The sequence below is a fragment of the Hipposideros armiger genome, unplaced genomic scaffold (genome assembly GCF_001890085.2).
Source record: "Hipposideros armiger isolate ML-2016 unplaced genomic scaffold, ASM189008v1 scaffold_156, whole genome shotgun sequence".
In the NCBI taxonomy this organism is placed as follows: domain Eukaryota; kingdom Metazoa; phylum Chordata; class Mammalia; order Chiroptera; family Hipposideridae; genus Hipposideros; species Hipposideros armiger.
Genome location: NW_017731506.1, coordinates 532,266 through 553,242, shown reverse-complemented (window position 1 = coordinate 553,242; position 20,977 = coordinate 532,266). Strand labels below are relative to the sequence as shown.

General features: G+C 35.8%; 1 protein-coding gene across 2 annotated transcripts in view; it reads right to left on the bottom strand.

The window, feature by feature from the left end:
- The window catches only part of AP3S1 (adaptor related protein complex 3 subunit sigma 1), a 59,265-nt gene that overhangs the window by 32,563 nt on the left and 5,725 nt on the right, over positions 1–20,977 (bottom strand). For both annotated transcript variants that reach the window (XM_019651254.1, XM_019651255.1), the window contains exons 2-3: positions 10,181–10,272; positions 7,074–7,185 (exon numbers count right to left, since the gene is read on the bottom strand). In XM_019651254.1, the coding sequence (XP_019506799.1) occupies positions 7,074–7,185; positions 10,181–10,272 (204 nt within the window). The remainder of the gene's footprint in view (positions 1–7,073; positions 7,186–10,180; positions 10,273–20,977) is intronic.

The following is a 20,977-nucleotide window of genomic DNA, read 5'->3' as shown; positions in this document are numbered from 1 at the left end:
CCCAGGGGATCAGGGGTTTATTCCCCTGCCTCCATCCCAACAAGGGAGCTGCAACCTCTCACAGTCCCCAAATGCTGATCAGCTGAGTTTCCCAGACAATTCTCAAAAACAGGTGGCACCTAAACCTATACGGCCTAAAGCTTAAGTAGTGTATATGTCACCCCACTGGCAAGGGTGCTTTCAAGCCCACCCTTATAATAAAAGGGAACAATGATATCGGCCGGGGGCGAGGCTTCCACTGGCACACCATTCTATGTTAAACAGCACCTTCCTCAGCATCATTTCCTACAAGACGGTGGGAAGATTAGGGGATCTTTCCTTACCGAAATATTCTTAGCTTACAAGTTTCCTCAATTAAGCCCATTTCTTACCACATAACTATTACCACAGAGTAGAATTTATCCTAAGCCATTATACACATATACTCACAAATTTGTGTAAACATGAAAAAATAAATAAAAGGGTCTTCTTTATCCAATTTAGTTTGTATACTAATGAAATAATACTTTATTATGCCTTCTTTGTAAATATATGCTTTAATGATAATGTTAGTTAAAAACCACTGACTGCTTGCTACATGTCATTCTTTTAGTCATGAGCTTCATATATTATACAATATCTTTTTCAATACCTGTACCTATTTAATGAGTTGGTATTATTATGATTACCCCCATTTTGCAGATAAGAAAAATTCGGGTCAAAGAAGTTAAATAACTTGCCCAAAGTTATATAGCCAGTACAAAGCACAGCCTGAATGGTTTTAACTGCTACTAGCTTGCTTTAATTCACTGACCTTTCTAACAACCTCACAATGTCTGTAGACAACATACTGAAACAGGCATACTTTATAGATGAAAAAATTCTAGGTCTGTAAAGATTAAATGACATGCTCAATCTCATACTAAATTAGCATTAGCAGCCATAAGTAAAATAATTTCACAAAAGCTAGTCTAATGTTCAATACCATAGTAGTGACAAATGTTATACACAGAGGAGCTCTAGTTTATATACATGCATATTCCAAAACCATGATCAAAACATACCTTTCTAAACCTAAAGAAAAGTTCAGCTATTAGTTCTCAGTTTTTCCCTAACTACAACTGAACAAGACCAATGCTGATATAAATGCTATATGTGGTACAGAAAACAACAGAATTCGGAATTACCTAGTGAACTTTTATGCCTCCATTATCAGCTTGGGATAATAAATTGAGGACAATATGACTGACTGCTTATAAATAAGTCAAACAACCAACATTAATATTTAATGAATTTCTATTCTCACTCTGTAAATATTTTAACATTCCCAAAAAAGATATACTACAACAGAAAGGACTCTAAAAAAAGCTAGCTGTCAACTCTGAAATTTGTTTATACGGCAGTCAATATCACACTAAAATAGTACATATCAGAAACAAAAAAGGATCATCTTTTTTTCCAACTTATAAAGAATTAAAAAAAGAAACAAAAGAAAACAGAAGCTGATTATTCAATTTGATGACAAGGAATCTACTAAGAATGACTTCTCCCAGATTTTATACAAGATATAATGTCAAATCTGGGACAACATATGCATTTACACAAAATCTTTGCATAAAAATATATGCTTCCATCATTTAAATGGTATCATTTTTAACATTCAAAATACCAAAATTAAGCATATGCTTAGTAACTACATATTGATACTTATTAAGTTTTCTTGATCCATTCTCTAAAGAATAAGCAAAACCAAAAGGCTTTGATCTAAATTCTTAGCTTACAATTTTCCATGTTTACCTTTTTACATTACACTTGCCTTTCTCAAAGCTAGAGGATGGACAAAGTAAGAAAATCAGTTCTAAATAAGCTCTGTATAGCTGTTTCATGACACAGAAGCAGAAACAGTAAGCTACTCCTTTCCATCTTTGTTCACTCAACTGTTTTTAAGTGACTGACTCATGCGTGCACAGCACTCCCTCTTAGGTATTTAATGATCTGTGGTAATCACAGGAGAAAGACAGCAACTACAGAACTTCTATGCTCACGATAGTGATAGAATTAGTCCCTGTAAGGGAAATTACAGAATTTTTTTTGTGCGTGTGACATGATATTATAGTTAAACAACATGTGGTAACTCAATAGGATCTTGTAAAAACAGTTCTAGCCTACATTAGTAATGGGAAGATAACACAATTCTCCTGAAATCCTCTTATCTATATCTTATATGATATCAACACAAATTTGAAATATCAAGAATCAACATTTCAACAGTAATGGCTAGAAAATTTTGCAAAACATAAGACATAGTTTCCACTTTCCACAAACACATAATGGAATTACTTCAGATATGGTAAAGGATATTTGTTCTTTGACAAGTCCCCATATAACTCCCTTCTGAAACATAACAACTATGCTATCATAACCATTAACATCAGTCATAGCATCAAAGTAAGAATCAATGATGATAACACTTAAATTTCAGGACACAAGTGTAAAATACTTCTGATTTGCCTCTGGGAAAATTCACATTTGTTTTAGTCTTTCTTAACTACAATATTCCTCTTCAATAAAATAGACTGAATTTGAAATGGATTACTTTTCTGTTTTTCCTCTTATATCACTAGTAGCTATGTCAAGACAATAAAAAAAAAAGTGTTTTGGAATATAGTGTGACTGTCTACCACTCTCTTCAGCCATGGATAATTGAGAGAGAAATATAAAGTACAATTTCGTATTTAAAAACTATGTTCTAAAAAATACAAAGCGTCTTTGAAATAATGGTATAATGAATTAACTACTACCTATTATATAAGATAAAACAAGAAATGTAATAATGAACAAAGTTAAAAGGCAATGCAATATAGAGTTCTGATCAACCCTAAACTGTTACCAATACACAAATAAGGTAAAGCTGGCTTCTCTTTCTTCACTAGAAAAGCCTTTGGGAAAACAAAACTTAGCAGTGTTTCTCAAGTAGTCCCAGGAGAAAAGTAAATATATAAGTAAGGTCTTGAGGCATATCTACCTCAAGCTCAAAAGTCTCCTCTTACAGCTTTACTATTACATAAAATTTCTATTCTACCTCATAATATATACATGTTTATTTTAAAAGTGTCATTTCCTCACTACCAATTAAAAAAAACAAAAACAAAAACAAAAAACCCACATACCAAGAACGTTTGTCATGATTTCTCTGTTGTTTCAGAGAACTCAAATATCTAGTTCTTCCTCAAAACCCAGTTTAAGAATTATAGGTTTAGGAGTAATCTGGCATATTAACCTCCACTTATCACTTGTCTTTTTTTTTCTTTATTAACCAATATTTGATATGTAAGTCTTAATCTAGCCACTTCTAATATTTTTAAGCTTTGGTACTCATAATTGTTACCAAGATTTTCTGTTTTGATTAATTTCTCATTTACTCTATAACTAACTTGATCTCAAACCATGCATGCCTCCTCCTTGCTGATTTCAAAAACATGAAACTTGTTTGGCAAAGAAAACTTCCTTTTTATATGCAGCTTCCTCTAATCTACAACTTATAAATTCAAAGCATTCCCTCATGATAATCTTAACACAATACAATTATTTGTAGCAACTGCATTTTTTTATTGTCAGAGTTAATTTTTTAATTTTAATGGAATATCACAGATAAACAGAAAGTACAAAAATCTTAGCATTAAATACATTCATTCATTCAACAATTATCTGTTAAGGACCTACTATGTGCCAGGACGTTTCTATGCAATGGGAATAAATCAGTGAACAAAATAAACAAAAATCCTGGCCCTCATAGAGCTTATATTTTTATAAGGCTAAACGACAATAAACAAGATAAAGTAAGTCAAATGTATAGTATACTAAATGGTAATAGGTACTAAGGAAAAGAATAAAGCAGGAAAGAGAATAGAAAACATCAAAGAGATGGGCCAAGAAATACCGTATTAAGAAGGTGACATCTGGATCAAGACCTGAAAGAACGATGGCGTTAGGTAGAAAGATCAGCAAGTTCAAAGGCTCTGAGGTAGAAGAAAGCCTTGTATATTTGAGGAACAGCAAGGAGGCCAGTGTGGGTAGAACAAAAGGAAAAGGAGAAAAAGACAAACTAAGATAAGTAGCAGGATGTGGGGAGGAGTCAAAACATGAGGGGCCTCCTGGGTCATTCGTAAGGAATTTGGCCGTTACTGAGTGACAATGGAAGCCACTGAAGAGTTCAGAATGGAAGAGTGTAAGATACAACATATTGCAGTAGTATCACTCTGGCTGTTATACTGAGAAAAGGCCAAAGGGAAAAGACAGAGGAAGCAGGGAGGCCAGTCAGAAAAGTACTGCAATAATCCGGGCAAGAGCTGGCAGTGGCTTGGATCAAGATTGTCACAGTGCAGAGAGGAATAAGTGGTCAGATTCTGTATATCCAACAGGATTTGCCTAAGAAGAAGGGGTTGGAGAGATCAGGAAACTGAAATGATGCAACTACAGAAGTAGGATGAAAATCAGGCCAGTAAGGTGTCCTAGAACCCAAGTTCTAGGGCCGGCCAAGAGTTGGTTAGGAGTTAGCTTGGGATGCCAGCTCTGAGCAGCAGGGCTCCAGTCCGGATCCCACATGAGAGCAAGTGACACTGCACCCTCTACAGCTAAGATGGTGAACAACAGCTCAACCTGATGCTGGCCTGCCGTGAGTCACTGGCGACGGCATGGGCTGCAGTGGGGCTGGCCGGCAGCAGGCATGGACTTTCGTGAGCTGCCGTGAGCCGCCGTGAGCAGCCATCCAATGGCCGGTGAGCGACTGCCTCACCTGGGAAGAGCGCAATGATAATACCAACATGGGCCAGTGAAGTGACGTCCTCCACAACTAGACTGAAGAACAAAAGGACAGCAAGTTGTCTGATCCCCTTCCCCAATTCCCCAATAAAATCTTTAAAAGAAAAAAAAAAAAAGAAAAGAAAACATTTCATGAAGAAAAGCGTGATAATCAAATAGAGGAGCACAGATGAAAACCTTTGGCTCAGCAACTGTAGAGCTAAAAACCTGATTGGAGTGTGTTCACGACAGAATGGAAGAAGAAAAACTTGAGACATTGTATACAAACTTTTTATAAGTATTTTTGCTGTAAAGAGAGGGGAAAAAATGAGGCAGTGGCTGGAGAAGGAAGTAAAGACAGGACTTTTTTTTTTTTTTAATGGGAGAACATATTATAGGCTAATGCAAATGATATGACGGAAAAATAATACAGAAGGGAGAATTTGCTACAGCAATGAGGAGGAGGAAACTGGCCTTAGCTTAGGAGTACAGTGAGTTCATCTCTCATAGAAAAGAGAGCCGATAGGAGTACATGGACACAGATGTAGAAGTTCTCTTCTGATTGCTTCAGTTTTCTCAATGAACTAGGAAATGAACTATAGTATGATGACTGGGAAGCATTAAGGTCTCACTGAGGTTAAGATCATGAGTTTAAAGTGAGGCCAATAAGTATGGTTATGTTTTTGTTTTTGTTTTTTTTCCTTTGAGTATGTTCAGATGTACAGGTAAAGGGAAGGAGCTGAGTACACGCAAGGCTATGATTAGCACAACTGACCATAGAGTTTCAGCTGGATAAGGAAAGTAAGACATCAGGAGGATCAAGGACAATGAAAAAATGATAAATTTAAAAGACTGAAGATCTAAACAAGCTGAAAGAATTGTTGGAGTAATAGAAGTTGCAATATAAAAGACAAGAGGTGGTAGAGTGTGGAAGCTGTGCAATTTAGATGATGGAGGAATTGAAGTTTGGATAAAGACAAGACCTAGAAATCAGTAGTGAGGTGGGGTACAGAGCAAAATTCATTAAAAAAGAGGAATTCCACATTTGAAGACACCAATGTACTGGAAGAATTATCCACATGAACATTGAAATCACCAAGAATTGTACCACAAGTAGTACTGGAGTGAATGCAGGGGCCAATTCCCCATGGGTCTTCCGTTTCTGCACCTAATGTGAGCAGAGTTACTGAGTGCCTTTATTGTGGACTCTTTTCACACAAGCTTATATAGCAAACAGCCTTGGAAAACTGAAACTCTCCCTCCGAAGCAAAGGGTAGGTTTACCTACACTATTAGAAGACATTTTCTTCCTGGGCGTCAAGGGCAGACGTGTTTAGTGTCCATTATAAAAGATTCCAGTTCCCTAAGCTTGGGTTTCCTTTCCTATAGCTCAGCCCTCTGTGTATGCAGGTATCATGTGGCCCTCTTCAAGTCACACTTTGGTAACTGGGACTTGAGGAACCAATGTAGGCAAATGCTGTTACTCTGGCTCCTGCTTTTGCTGTTAGTAATCAAGTCCTTGGTTTCTGGCCCAGAAATCTCTCATCTTCTGCCAGTATCCATGAAACCATGGTAGTTAACTTGTTAGCTTGCAAGTGTGGTAAAATCAGACCCTTGAAAGTTTCGACAAAATCTCCAATGAATGGGAGGTAGGGATAAAAGATTACTGCCACAGGATAGATAGAAGATGGTACAGTTTGATAGCATGAGATAAAGTTTGGAGATGTTTTAAGAGAATGATCTGGAAAAAGCAATGAGAAGCAAAGAGAACACCTCCAGGGCTCAATGGTATGAAGAAAGCATGAGAGAAAACTGCTACCACTGGAAAGGGTTGCAGGTAATGTCATCAGAGAAGCCAGATTTAACTTAGAGCAAAAAGGTGAAGGTAATATTAACAGAACAGGTTGAAGATGAAGAGGAATTTGCTGATAACTGACCTTGAGCTCCAGGGACATAATGAAAGATTTTCAGGAGACAGAGAGGGGTGGGTTTTGGGGTCAGATCTGGATACATATGGTAAGAAACCCATGAGTCTTGGGCTTCTTGTGGTGACTTACAGGAACAGGAAAAAAGGGGCTAATGATGGAATTAGTTGTGATTAGTACTAATCAGATGAAGTTAGTCTGCATGTTTCTACATCCCTCATCCCTCTTTTATCCACCCAGTATCTACTATGGAACACTTCATTTCTTACCAAACAAAACATCATTTTAGAAAATTTAGAACATACAAGTTTTTAAAACTATAAATGCCAAAATTGTTATGTAAGATAGTTAGAGGCAAGGGTTAACTTACTTGAATTAGATCTAAAATGCCAAGTTCACTTTCTGAAGAATCCACACAAAAGACAAAATATAACGTTGCATAATGTCTATAAATCAGTTTGTTGTCAGATCCTCCAATTAATCTAAATGACAAAACAAAACAATTGGAATGTTATAGGAACAAAATGAAAAACATTTTCTTTAGCTCAAGCAAACTGACAATTTGCTTAAAAACCTTTTATTTGATGGCACAGCATTCAAGTGAACTTGTATTAGAGTCTAAGTAAATTAAGATGGTTGTTATCTACAAAAAAATGTCAAGTAAAAGATGGTGGTGCGTAATTTTAATTCATTCGTGCATTAAATTCTCCACTGAGTAACTGCTATATGCCAGGCACTGATAGTGGGTGAGGAATAAATAAATAAGAAAAAATTATCAGAGAAGAAAGCGCTACATAGGCAATCAAAATAGAAAGATACCATATTGATGAATTCGTTACTTCGGGTTGGATGTTAAGTCTGACATGTAGGCTGAGATCTAATGATAATGAGCCAGCCATGAAAAAAATTAGAGAAGAGCATTTCAGGCAAAGGTAACAACTAATAAAAAGGCCATTTCATCAAGAATGAAATCTGGATGTTCAGGGAATAGAAACAAAGCCTGAAAACAAAGAAAGATTAGTAAACAATGAGGTCAGAGAAGTAGGCAGAACTCATATCACAGGGCATTTGTAAGTGCTTACTAGGTTTAACTCCATAGGTCACAGTAAGTTACACAGCTTAAGATTTATTAACAACTAGAAAATGAAAAAAATGACATTTCTTCTTAAATTTGGACAGTTTTTGGAATATAAATGCAAAATAAAAAATGAACTAAGAGATAATTCTGTCATCACCTGTTTTTATTTATATTGACTAGAATTACAGCATTTTAAAAATAATTTAGAAATCATTCCAAAAATCTTATAGTTTTCTAAATATAGTTTAGCTATTTCATAGTTAAGTTTACAATAATTAGTTCACCTTCTCAAAAGGCCCTCTAACACTAACACTATCACTAACATATTATCATGACTAAATGTAAACAAAGCTAATTGAACAATCAAACAAGAAATGGGAAAATAACATCTATTACTAACTCAATAAAAGTAACACTGAATTTGCAAGCTCTGTAGAAACAACTTTTCTAAGTAGACACTATCTTTATATTTTCTAATAGCAAAAGGAGAAATAATCTTTGACAAAAAAAATTTCTAATATGCTAGGTACATTTCTAGAAAAGATATTCTATTTAAATATATGTGCACTTTAAAAATTCTCTGAGATTATTTTTATAGGTTATGATAGCAATTGTTCCTTGAAAGAAACAAAGAGTACAAACAGCAGGCTTCACTTCATCCTGGATCAGCAATTTAGCAGTTATCTTACACTCTGGTTTGGCTCTGCCTTAACAGAAGACCAAACTTCTAAAAGTTTCAAAATGGCTACGAATGTTATTAAAAGAAAGCAAAGATATGAATGTGGCAAGTATGTATTTTGCCTTTAAAAACATAAATTCATCTTTAAACTATAGTACAATACTGATAATAAATACTGATACAAATTCTTGTATGGAATGCAAAACATCACATAAAACCACAGAAATTTAGAAATCTTTAGTCCAAATACCTCATTTTATAGAAGTGAAAACTGAGGTCTAAGAATTTGTTACCTGGCCAAGAAAATCAGCAGGTGTTGGTGACAAAACTAGGACTAAACCAGATGTGTAGCCACATCTTTGATGCAACATTTGCTTTCTACTTTTCATAAGGTTGGAAAAGAGTAATTACATAATGTCGAGCTCAAACAGTGCCCTGGTTAGGTCAATCAGGCTGCTGCTTGTCTATCACCTGCAGTGCACTGTGCTGGTTGATAAGTTTCCTATGAGATAAGAGATTAAGAGGCTGAGGTGAGGGAAGTGATGGTAATGGCAAAGACAACTAAACCACAGAAGTTTAAGGGAAACGAGTACAATTAAAATACAAAAACAGAAAGCAGGTGTACCTGTCTCAACTATTAAATTGGAGGTATTGAGTTAACGGCAAAATTTACAAATTATAAGTGTGTATTTGTAAATTTAAGTGCAGCATGATACAAAGTTTTATGAAATGACAGTAAAATTTCTAAATGATAAAAATTTATGGTCAGATAAGAATGACTACTATCCTATTTTTCAGAATATATACCTTAAAATACAAAAGTATAGGTTTCTCTAATTTGTGCTTATTCATAATGGGGCTCAGGTAAAGTTTAGTTTTTGAATTGTCAACAAGGAAGTATCAATAAGAAATTATATAAACATGGAGGGGAACATTTATAAAATTATGAGAGCAAATTGTGTTCATGGACCCCATTAATTTAAAAGTATTTATTTATAATAGCTGGCAAGTTAATTATAAGTAATTCTTATTTATTTGTTTAAAATAGAAAAATATATTAGCTGAATTCTAATTTACCTATATACAGATATTCCTATACATATACATGTACACACACAGATAGGGATACATATTTGAAAAGTAAACTTCAGTTTTATTTGTAATAATAAAATAAAATATGTAATCTAAAATTTTATGAACAGATCTATTCATTCTAAGGAATACTCTGTAATCATTAAAAAGAATAAGATAGCTCTAAATGTGTTAATGCACAAAGCTTTTCAAAATATTGAGTAAAAACAAGCAACATGCAAACTAGCATACATGGTTTGATCTCATAAGTAAAATGTTTTAAGGTCATACTTTTACATGTTAGTCAATGCAAATTTAATTTTCTAGAAGAATACACAAGAAACTGGGAAGAAGGACTAAAGTTGGAAGAGGGAGATAGTTTACATTTTATAGTTCCTTGCAATGTTTGAATTTTTGCCATATGAATATATTACCTTTATTTAAAATACCTTTGTAAAATTCTTAAAAAGAAAAAAATGATTGTGTATCTTAAAAACATTGTTTAAGTTAGATTTATAGCTAACATAAGTGGCAATTCACCTGATCCAATTAATTAAAATTAGCAAACTTTTAACATAAACAGATTAAACAGTATACATTTTAATCATATAGTCGAAGATTTAAAATGTCTATGGAATGCTTTACTTACAATCCTCCTTCTAGGAAATTACAAACATTTTCATCTCTCTTAGATACCAAATGGAATGTCTCCCTGATGATTTGCTGTTGTGTATCTTCACTCTGAGAAAGAATAATTCATATATGTTAGACTCGAACTTATAGTTTTAACAGCATTTTAAGAATTTCAAAAATAAAAGTAGCATCTACCTGGAAATTCATCTAAGAGAAAGCTCCCTGGAAAACTAACGTACCACATCTTACAGAAACAAAACCCAACATTTTTGATCAAAAACAAAAACAAAACAAAAACCAACACTTTATGCTTTACCACTACAATATAACTAATTTATTTCTAAATTCCAAAACCAACAAGAATACTATTAGATGAATTACAGACACTAGTAAAAGGACACTAGATATTAACTAGTCAAAGCCTATTGTTTTTCAAATGAGTAGACTGAAACAGAGAAGTAAAGTTATAACTAATTCATGTAGCTAATCTAATATATTTTACTGAAAGAAAGTTTGGACCTTCCAATTAAGCAAGTTTATCTAAATGCAAATTGAGATAAGAATCCATCCATCTTACTCATCTTTGTATGTTATCAGAAATGGAAACCAGAATGGTGAATAAACTATGAAAGATGCTCAAGTCCATACAGGAAAAAAAGGGGAAAAAAATGCAACACCATGGATGGATCTTGAGGTTATCATGCTAAGTGAAATAAATCAGACAGAAAAAGTAGAGAACCATATGACTTCACTCATATGTGGGATATAAAACTGAAAGCAACAAAGGAACAAAGAAACAAAAGCACAGACAATAGTTCAGTGGTTATCATGGGGATAAAGGGAGAAGTGGGATTGTAGAAGAGGGAACAGGGGGTCAAATACATGGTGATGGAAGGAGAACTGAGTCTGAGTGGTGACCACACAATGCGATATAGAGATGATGTATTATAGAAATGTATACTTGAAACCTATATAATTTTACTAACTAATGTCATCCCACTAAATTTATTAAATAAAAAACCCCTGCTAATTAAAACTATAATGACATTAAGCGTCCATACTACTGATGAAGACATAAATATGTCTAACAATATCAAGTATTGGCAAGAATGTGGAACAACAAAGCACTTAAGCAATGCTAGAAAAACTGTTAATTGGTACAACCACTTCTGAAAACAGATGACCGTTACCTAGTAAAACTGAACATGTGAATACACTAGGACAATGCTATTCAACTCCTAGTTAAACTCTAGAGAAATTAAAAAAGATGTTTGCAAGAATGCTTATAGCAGCACTGCCTGTACCAACAAAAAAAAACTACAATATAAATATCCATCAATACTAGAATGCGTAAATAAGTTGTGATTTACTCCTGCGTGGAATATTACACAGCAATGAAAATGAATGACTACAATAGATATAATGCCAATGAATGATCTTAGAAATGTTGTGTTTTTTAATAAATCAAGTCACAGAAGACTATAAACACTATGATTCTATGTTTTTAAGTTCAAAAACATGCAGAACTAAACAATAAATTACTTAAGGACCAAAAATATGTGGCAAATCAAAAATAAAAATTATTTTAAAAAATTCAAGATGGTATTTACAGAAGAGAGAAAAATAGGATGAAATACAAGAGATGTGCAGAAAGACTTCAAAGATATTGGTATTTTCTCTTAAAAGGGGTGGTGAATACACTAATTAGGACATTATTTCATTAATGATACAGATATTTAATAAATTTTTTTATCTAATCAATATTTCATTAAAAAACTGAAGAGGAGGGAGGAAGGGGGAGGAAGTACTGTATAAGACAGCTGCCCTATTTTTTCCTTATGTTTGCTTGATTGTTTCTACCACCTCATTCTAGTCTTCATCTAGAACTAAATGGTGTCCCTTGGATGGCCTTACCTACCCTTACCTACCAATAACATGGATTCAACCATGTTATTATCTCCCTAATCTTTAATTCTCCCACATGCCTAGTGCCTAAAAGAAGCCTACCTTCTTTTCTGAGTTGGTAATAGATATTTCTAGCTTCCAAATATGCATCTCCACTTGCAGTCCATATATTAAAACTTACATGTTGAAGACTAAAAACATCCCATTTTTTTTCTAAAACCTATTTTTCTTACTATATTCTAATCCCAGTTAATAGCATCACCATTCACCACTCTTAAGCCAAAAACCTTGATTCCTTTTCTTTCACTTCCCATGTCCATTCAGTCACCAAGTCCTGTTAATTTTTCAGAAACAGTAAAGCTGATTCAAAGACATTATCTCAACTCAGATTCTTATTCTTATCCAGAATACTGTAAGAACTACCCACGTTTACTCTGCCACCTGTCTCTCTACTCCATGCCACATGTGTCACCAGAATTACTGCCTAAAAAAATTTATACTTGCTTTCTTAAAGCCCTCAAGCTTCCATCTGACCTAAAATAAAATCCAAACTCCCGACTGTGCCATAAAACACCCTCCAAAACCTACGTTTGACGTTTCATCACCTGTTTCTTCTCCCCTCTATAATCTGCTCCAACAATAGTGAACTTTTCACCCTTTACTTTCTTCACATTTACCTACTTCCTTACCCCACTCTCTAGCAGAACCCTTTTAAGACAGCTCAAACATGATAACTTCTGTGAGGTCTTTTTTTACTTTCCCAGGAAAAATTAGTTCCTTCTTCGTCAGTTCTTCCTTGGGACTGTTTCTATCCCTATTACATACTTATAATTTCCTTTGTAAATACCTGAATTCTACCAGACTCTGAGCTCTTCCAGATAGTCTTTGAATCTGAAATTTTCAACAAGTGGTTGGTATATAATAGCCAATGAAAGTGTACTGAATAAATGAATTTATAATCTAAAAAATGGATCCACATGCTTTTATATTATAAAAAACTTAGATTTTTCACACATACACACACAAAAGGCAATGAAATAAAGCAGTACAGTTAAAAGTATGTGCCCTGTTCTAATTAACATGATAGATTAAACACACATTTTATTTTTGTTGCCTTCTCACCCAGCTAATACAACAATAAAGGGTTGGTTTTTTTCTTCTTTTTTTTTTTTTTTTGTAAAGGCATAATAAATTCACAAGGATGAGGAAAGTGGTAAAGGAAGTCAAGAACAACAAAATTTGGAAAGTCGTAAAGTATTAAGTAAAATTCAGAACATGTAATCCTAAATTGGTAACATGGAAACCCAAGAACTAACCCAATTTGTATCACAAAAGCCAAAGGCTCAGGAATTGGTGCTTTATGTGTTAGAAGTGAAGATGAATAGAGGAGTGAAAAATAGGAGGTCTGTTTAAGAAGCTGAAAGACCACTAAATTCTCTCCACCACTCCCAAGAAAAGTTTGTAAACTGATTCCTAGTAGATAAAACAGAGGATTTTTGGAGAGCATGATACTATGGTAGGCAGAATAGCCCACCAAAGCAACAATATCTTAATCCCTGGAACCAGTGATATCCTCTTACATGACAAAAGGACTTTTTAGATGTGATTACATTAATGACCTTGAGATGGGGAGATTACCCCATGTTATCTGATTGGGCTTAATCTAATGACATGGCTCCTGGTCCGAGGGAAATATAACTAGAAAAGAAGTCAGAAATGCTATGAAAGTGGAGAAACGGGGTCATCAGCCAAGGAATGTGAGTAGCCTCTAGGAGCTGGAAAAGGCGAGGAAATGGATTCTCTCTTAGTGCCCCAGGAAGAGATGCAGCTCTGCTGATACCTTGATTTTAGCCCAGAAAAACTCATGTCAGACTTCGAACTCACAGAAATGTATGCCCTTCTTCACCTTCCAGACAGGAGTCTGGAACAAACTTCTCCTGGGAATTCTACCTAGATCTAAAGATAATGACATTGGAGGTTCCAGTTACAGCCGAAACTGTTATCTGTTCACCAAAATCTTGTTCCTTTACTTTGCGGGCACACAATTCTACAGTATTTTCCATTCTCCCTGGAAATTAGAGGAAGCCATACAACTCAGTTCTGACCAATGGAATGTGGCTGGTGGTTGCACTGGTACGCCAGAGCTGGTACAATTGAAAGCCAATTGTGCATTCAGTGCCATCACATTGGTAGCCTGAAATGACCATGATGGGCATGCTTACACCATGTAGCAGACGCTACAAATTAAAGCTTTTCCCTCCCAGTTGAGCCAGTTGTTAAAAATATACCACCCATCCCTCACCCATAAAAACTCCTGCACCATCTTCCATGTTATCTAGATGCAGAAGTTCCTTTGGTCCCTTCTCTAGCTCATCAGGAGCATCAACACTGGACTCTATGTGAGAAATAAACTTAAATGTTAAGTCACTAAGATTTAGGAGATCATTGTTACAGCAATTGCAATACTTACACTAGCTAAACTGTCTAGCCTGATCATCTCAAGTAAAGCTCATATAGACAACCTCTACTCATGAATTCAGGGCTGTCAATTAGCCTTTAGTATCCTACCTTTAGACAGAAGCAGTCAACCAAGGATTATTGGACATCCAACATAAAAGCCAAAGACAAAATTGGGGTGGGATGGGGAGCAACTCAGAGGAGACAAACAACGCAGGGAGAAAAAAATTTTTAAATATATACCATTAATATCAAAGAGGTAAGAAAAATAATGCAACTATGAAACAAGAACAGCACACTATCAAAAAGTAACATTCAGAAATTACAAAGCTCCTGGAAATTAAAAATATAAGGAGAAAACTTAAAACTCAGGAGAAAGACTGAAAAAGTTGAGAAAATCATCCAGAGCCAAAGGGCAAAAAGACAGAAAAATAGAAGAGAAAGAACAAGTAAAGTAGAATGGTCCAGAGGAATGCTGAATAAGAGATTCAAAAAGAGAACACAGAAAATAAATTTTTCAAGCAGAGAGGACAAAAGTTTTCAGAATGAAAGGGCCCATCAAGTACCCAGCACAGGGGCTGCTGGTTACCTAAGGTGGTTAGAGCGTAGGCTTATAACACCAAGGTTGCCAGCTCGATTCCCACATGGGCTGCAGAGTTGCAACCTGCACAACTACTTGAGTTGGAGCTGATGGGTCCTGGAAAAAACACAGTTCCCCAATAAAATTTCTTTAAAAAAAAAATAAGTACCCAGCCAGCACCATTAATGAAAACAAACTCATAGCAAGGGTCTGGGAAACTTCAGAAACTGCAGACAAACAAGAGTCTACATACTTTCTGGACAGTGAAAACAGATCCTATGAAAGAATAATCAGAACTGCTACAGGCTTTTTGACAGCAATACTGGAAACAAAAAGGTAATGGAGCAATGACATCAAACCTGAGGATCAAAATTCAGACTGATCAGATTTCCTAACACTATAGTTTCATAACTGAAGTCAAAAGACATTACATTTCAGTTACTCACAACTACTAGATTACATCAGTCTGGAGACAACTAGTTACAAAAGGCAACAACTTGCATTACTTTAAATAGTACTTGTTAATTCATTAATAAAAAATAAATTAAAAAATTTAGTAACCCACCAATAAAACTTTCTCTTTTCCTATGTTCCTTTCCTGTCCTTACTTATATATGTCATAAAAGGCAACTTTAAAACCAAAACTCCCCTCTAATCCAACAGTAAATGTATCAGTATCCTCATCCTGCCCTCCCACATACACTCAGAGGAGAGGTTTTTTTCTTAAGATGTATTCATTCAGTCTGCTAGATGTTAGAATATCAAGGATTACCAAGATAAAAGAGAAACAGACCCTGTTTCAGAGCTTAACACAAGAAATAAAATATGAATATAACTACTTTAAACTTTTATTTAGTGTTCTGTAGCTTGCCTTTTATATTCCAAAAAAGAAATAGATGTCTTTATAACCAAAATTCGAGAGCAATACCTAACATGAGAATACTACAAATAATGTAGAATAAGAAGTAAAGGGGAATAATGACTTCCAGCAGCAAGATAATCATCTTCAAAGAAAAGTGACAGACATCTAGGAAGGTCCATAAAGAATAGGTAGAATTCAGGAATATGGAGAAGAGGGTAAATCTGCATGACATTTGAGGCAAAAAAAGAAAAATAAGGGCAAAAGCATGAAATCCGGAAAGGAGCGTATGAGGAATAATTAGTTTTTTTGCATTAAATGGAAGAGAAATCTGAGGACTAAGCCTCAAAGCACTCCAACACATAGGTATCATGAAAAAGAGAAAGCCTCAGCAAAGAAAATTCCATGAGTGTGATTTTTTTTCCAGGCCTCTCCCAAGTAGGAAGTCTGGTGAGGTTTGGTATATGTGGGTAAGTTTCACTTCAGCCTGAAAGCATAAAGAACAAGCAGTCAGGATGAGGCTACCCTTACATCCCAAACAAGGAGGGAAAAGGGCACCTACAACAGAAATTGTATTAGCACTTCCCTAGCTATTTCATTAAATTTTTTTTAAAGAACCTTCTGCTATTTCCCTCACAGTGTATAAAAATGTACCTGAAATGCTTAATACAACAAACAGGGCACTCAATAAATGTCAGCTATTAACACTCTAAAGCTATCATCTACCATACTAAGATGTTTCCCAATTTCAAGGACAAAGATCCTATTATTTTATTTAAATAACAAACAGCTGAGAAGGTGACAGACCGAGTTTGAAATATTTAAACAGAGAATCTGAACCATGGTAGCAACTGAAAAGTTCTGAGAACTCAAAACAAAAAAAGGTAAATTTTAGGGAACAAAAGTTGGACTAAGGTTCCAAGACAATTCAGTGGAGGAAAGAATAGTCTTTTCAACAAATGCTGCTAGGAAAACTAGATGTCCATGTGCAAAAGAATGAAGTTAGATGTCTACCTCACACCATACATAAAACTAACTCAAAATGGATCACAGACCTAAATGTAAGCTCTAAAACAACAAAACTCTTGGTAGGAAATATATGCATTAATCTTTATGGCCTTGGATTAGACATAGCTTTCTTAGATGTAACACCAAAAGCAAAAAAAACAAAGAAAAAATTGATACCATGGATGACGTCAAAATTTAAAACTTTTGGGGCCGGCCAAGTGGCTCAGTTGGTTAACAGCTCGCTCAAGAGTGTGAGCTCTGAGCAACAGTGGTTCAAGTCCCAGCCCAAACTGAGCTGCCAACAGGTGGCAGGATGGCTCAGCAAAAAAAAAAAAAATTAAAACCTTTGTACTGCAAATGATATCAACCAGAAAGTGAAACCAACCCACTGAATGGGAGAAAATATTTGCAAACCATTTATCTGATAAAAGGTTTGCATCCAGAATATATAAAGAACTCTTACAACTCAATAATAAAAAGACAAAAAAACAACAACTTAAAAATGGGTAAATGATTTGAATAGACTTTTCTTCAAGAAGATATGCAAATAGCCAATAATCACATGAAAAGATGCTCAACATCATTTGTCATCAAGAAAATACAAATCAAAATCACGGCATAATACTTCACATCTATCAGGATGGCTAGAATAAAAAAACACAGACAACAGCAACAATTAACGAGAATATGAAGAAATTGGAGCCCTCATAACAGATGGGACTGTAAACTGGTAGATTCACTTTGGAAAACAGTCTGGCAATTTTTCAAACACTTAAACATAGAGTTACCATAGACATAGCAATTCCACTCCTAGATATATACCCAAGAGAAATGAAAACAAATGTTTACACAAAAATTTCATATGAATTCACATGAATGTTCCTAGCAGCATAATTCATAATAGCCAAAATGTGGAAACATCCCAAACATCCATCAAGCGACAGAGGGATAAACAAAATGTGGTACACCTATATAATAGAATATCATTTGGCTGTAAAAGGATGAAGTATGGATACATGCTACAACAGGGATGAACTTTTAAAGTATCATGCTAAATGGAAGAAGACTGTCTCAAAAGATTATATATTTCATGATTCCATTTATATGAAATGTCTAGAATAGGCAAATCTATAGACACAGAAAACAGATTAATGGTTGCCAAGAGCTGGGGGTGGGGGGGGGAGTAGGATTGGGGAGTAACTGTTAATGGGTATTAGGTTTCATTTGGTTTGATAAAAATGTTCTAAACTTAGATTATGGTAATGGTTGCACAACTGTGAATACAATAAAAACCAGTGAATTACATACTTTCAGTGGGTAGATTTTATAGCATGTGAATAATGTCTTAATAAAGATTTTTTTATGGTTTAGGTAATCCTTAAAAAAAAAAAAAGCTGCAGCAAGTTTTATAGCTACAATATCTCCTTATGGAAATATGCTCAGGAAGAATATTGGAGAACATTATATTTTGTAATAAGAAAGAAGTTCATTCTCAAACAAGGCTCACATAATTTAAACACTGGAGTCTTTGATAATAAAAATAAAAGAAGCAATTCATGTTGAGGAAATACAAAGAGTAGCTGAGAACCACCTCTAGAATGTTCTACATTTCCTTAGCTATATAATCTTCCAAATTTTCAACTAGGTAAGATGATAAAGTTCTGGAAATGGATGATGGTGATGTCACACAACAATGTGAATGTACTTAGTGCCACAGAACTGTACACTTAAAAATGGTAATTTTATGTTATGTATATTTTATCACTGTAAAAATTATTTTAAACAATCATACTAAGATATATGAATGACAGCAAGGTATAGATATATAAATATTATGCAATGAACTGGCAATCTTCCCCACTTAGACAGTACACAGGAATGAATCAAAATAATCAATGGGTCTGGCACATTGACAAAGAGCCCTCTCCTCCTGGGCATCATAGAGAATAATGACTGACAGCTAGTGATTCTTGTAATTACACCAGGTTTCAAGCAAGGCAGGACAGATGTAAATGTTTCTCAGCACAATAACAGAAGTGGTCTAGTGGCTTCACATAAACTTTGTCACCCTATAACTCGGCCTGTGAGATGTCTGAGAAAAAGAAATGCTTTCTTCTTGAGCTGCATCACTTCATAGGTGACAGGAAATGGACCCAGCTTGATCACTAGTCTCATTAGTATAAAGCAGCGGTTCTCAACCTGTGGGTCGCGACCCCTTTGGGGGTCGAACGACCCTTTCACAGGGGTCGCCTAAGATCATCGGAAAACAAAAAGATATTTACATTACAATTCATAACAGTAGCAAAATTACAGTTATAGAGTAGCAACGAAAATAATTTTATGGTTGGGGGTCACCACAACATGAGGAACTGTATTAAGGGGTCGCAGCATTAGGAAGGTTGAGAACCGCTGGTATAGAGGCTGTGCAGAATGGGAGCATTCCTACCTTTATTCATTGAGTTGGCTTCCTGCCTTCTCAGAGCCTAAGATAACTGGGTGGGAAAGAAAATTATCCTAGCAGAAGAGAGTATCGCTGCCTCTCCTGCCGAGGCCAGAGGCATTGTTCAATTGTGCAAAATACAAGTAGGATTCAAGGAGAAATATCTCTTCTTGTGGAGAGCATGTTGAAGGTGGTGTCATCAGGCTGAAAGATTTGAAGAAAGGGCTGCATGATTTGCACGCAGGCCTGATCTGGCCCTGTCCTTCTGTCCAACCTCATCTCTTGCCACTCTTTCTACAATCACTCGCCTTCTTGCTATTCTTCAACACACCAAGTGTGGTCCTATTTGAGGGATCCTGCACCTCTTTGCCTGAAACATTCTTTCCTCTGCTGTTCTCATACATTCATTACCTCATTCAGTTCTCTTCTCAAATGTCAGGTCCTTAAAGAGGCTTTTGCTGATGATCTTATCTAATATAGCCTCTCCCCCAGCACTCTTTATCTTCTTACACTGTTTCATTCCTCTTCATATATTAATCACAATCTTAGCTAATTTATTGTCTCCTACCACTAGAATATAAACTCACAGGACAGGAGTAACAGCTATCTTCATCACAATATTTCCAGTGCTTAAAACAGGACCATACAAACACAAACAAATATTTGTTGAAGGATTATGGGCAGGGAAAAAGAGAAAGGAGTGCAAGGGACAGGTCAGGTAATATCCAAAAAGGCCACTCCTCTCAGAGGACTGTCTAGTAAGAAGTACCTCCCTTTGGAGCCTCAAGAACTTAACACCTGTTAGCTAGACTACAGAATAGCCTTTATTCCTCCTACTCTGCAATATCCTTTCTCAGAGTTGCCTGATCCTTCAGTAAAGAAAGCTGTTTATACTGCAGTTCAAAGGATTTGGTAAGGAGAAGGCTGAGAGGGCAGGCTGAGCAAGGAATGTAAGTTTTATATAACAAGAGACTGGAAGGGGACTGACTCCACTAGGTGATCTACAACTCAGAATCACTTTGGCTTATCAGCAGCAGTTAAGGAATCTATAATCCAGGCCTGCCGAGTGGCGCATTGGTTAAGAGCTGGCGTGGGACGCCAGAGGGCCCCAGTTCGGATCCCACATATGAGGGCCAGTGACACTGCCCCCTACCCCTAAGATGCTGAACAACAGCTCAACCTGGAGCTGGGCTGCCCTGAGTTGCTGGCGGCATAGGCTGCAGCCCCTGCTGCATTGGGTTGCCATGGGCTACCATGTGTAGCCAGCAGCCAGCGTGAGCGACCAGCAGCCGCAGTAAGCGGCCGTCCAGAAGCAGGAGACTGATCTGCCTCACCTGGGAAGAGCAAATGATGGTGCCAACTTGGGCCAGAGAAGCAACATCCTCCACAACTAGACTGAAGAACAAAAGGACAGCAACTTGTCTGTTCCCCTTCCTCCAATTCCCCAGCGCTGTTCCCATCCCCCAATTCCCCCAATAAAAATCTTTAAAAGAAAATCTGTAACCCATAGGTACAAAGAAGACTCCAAGTGCTAAAGACAAGAATAAATTCTGACTTTCCAACA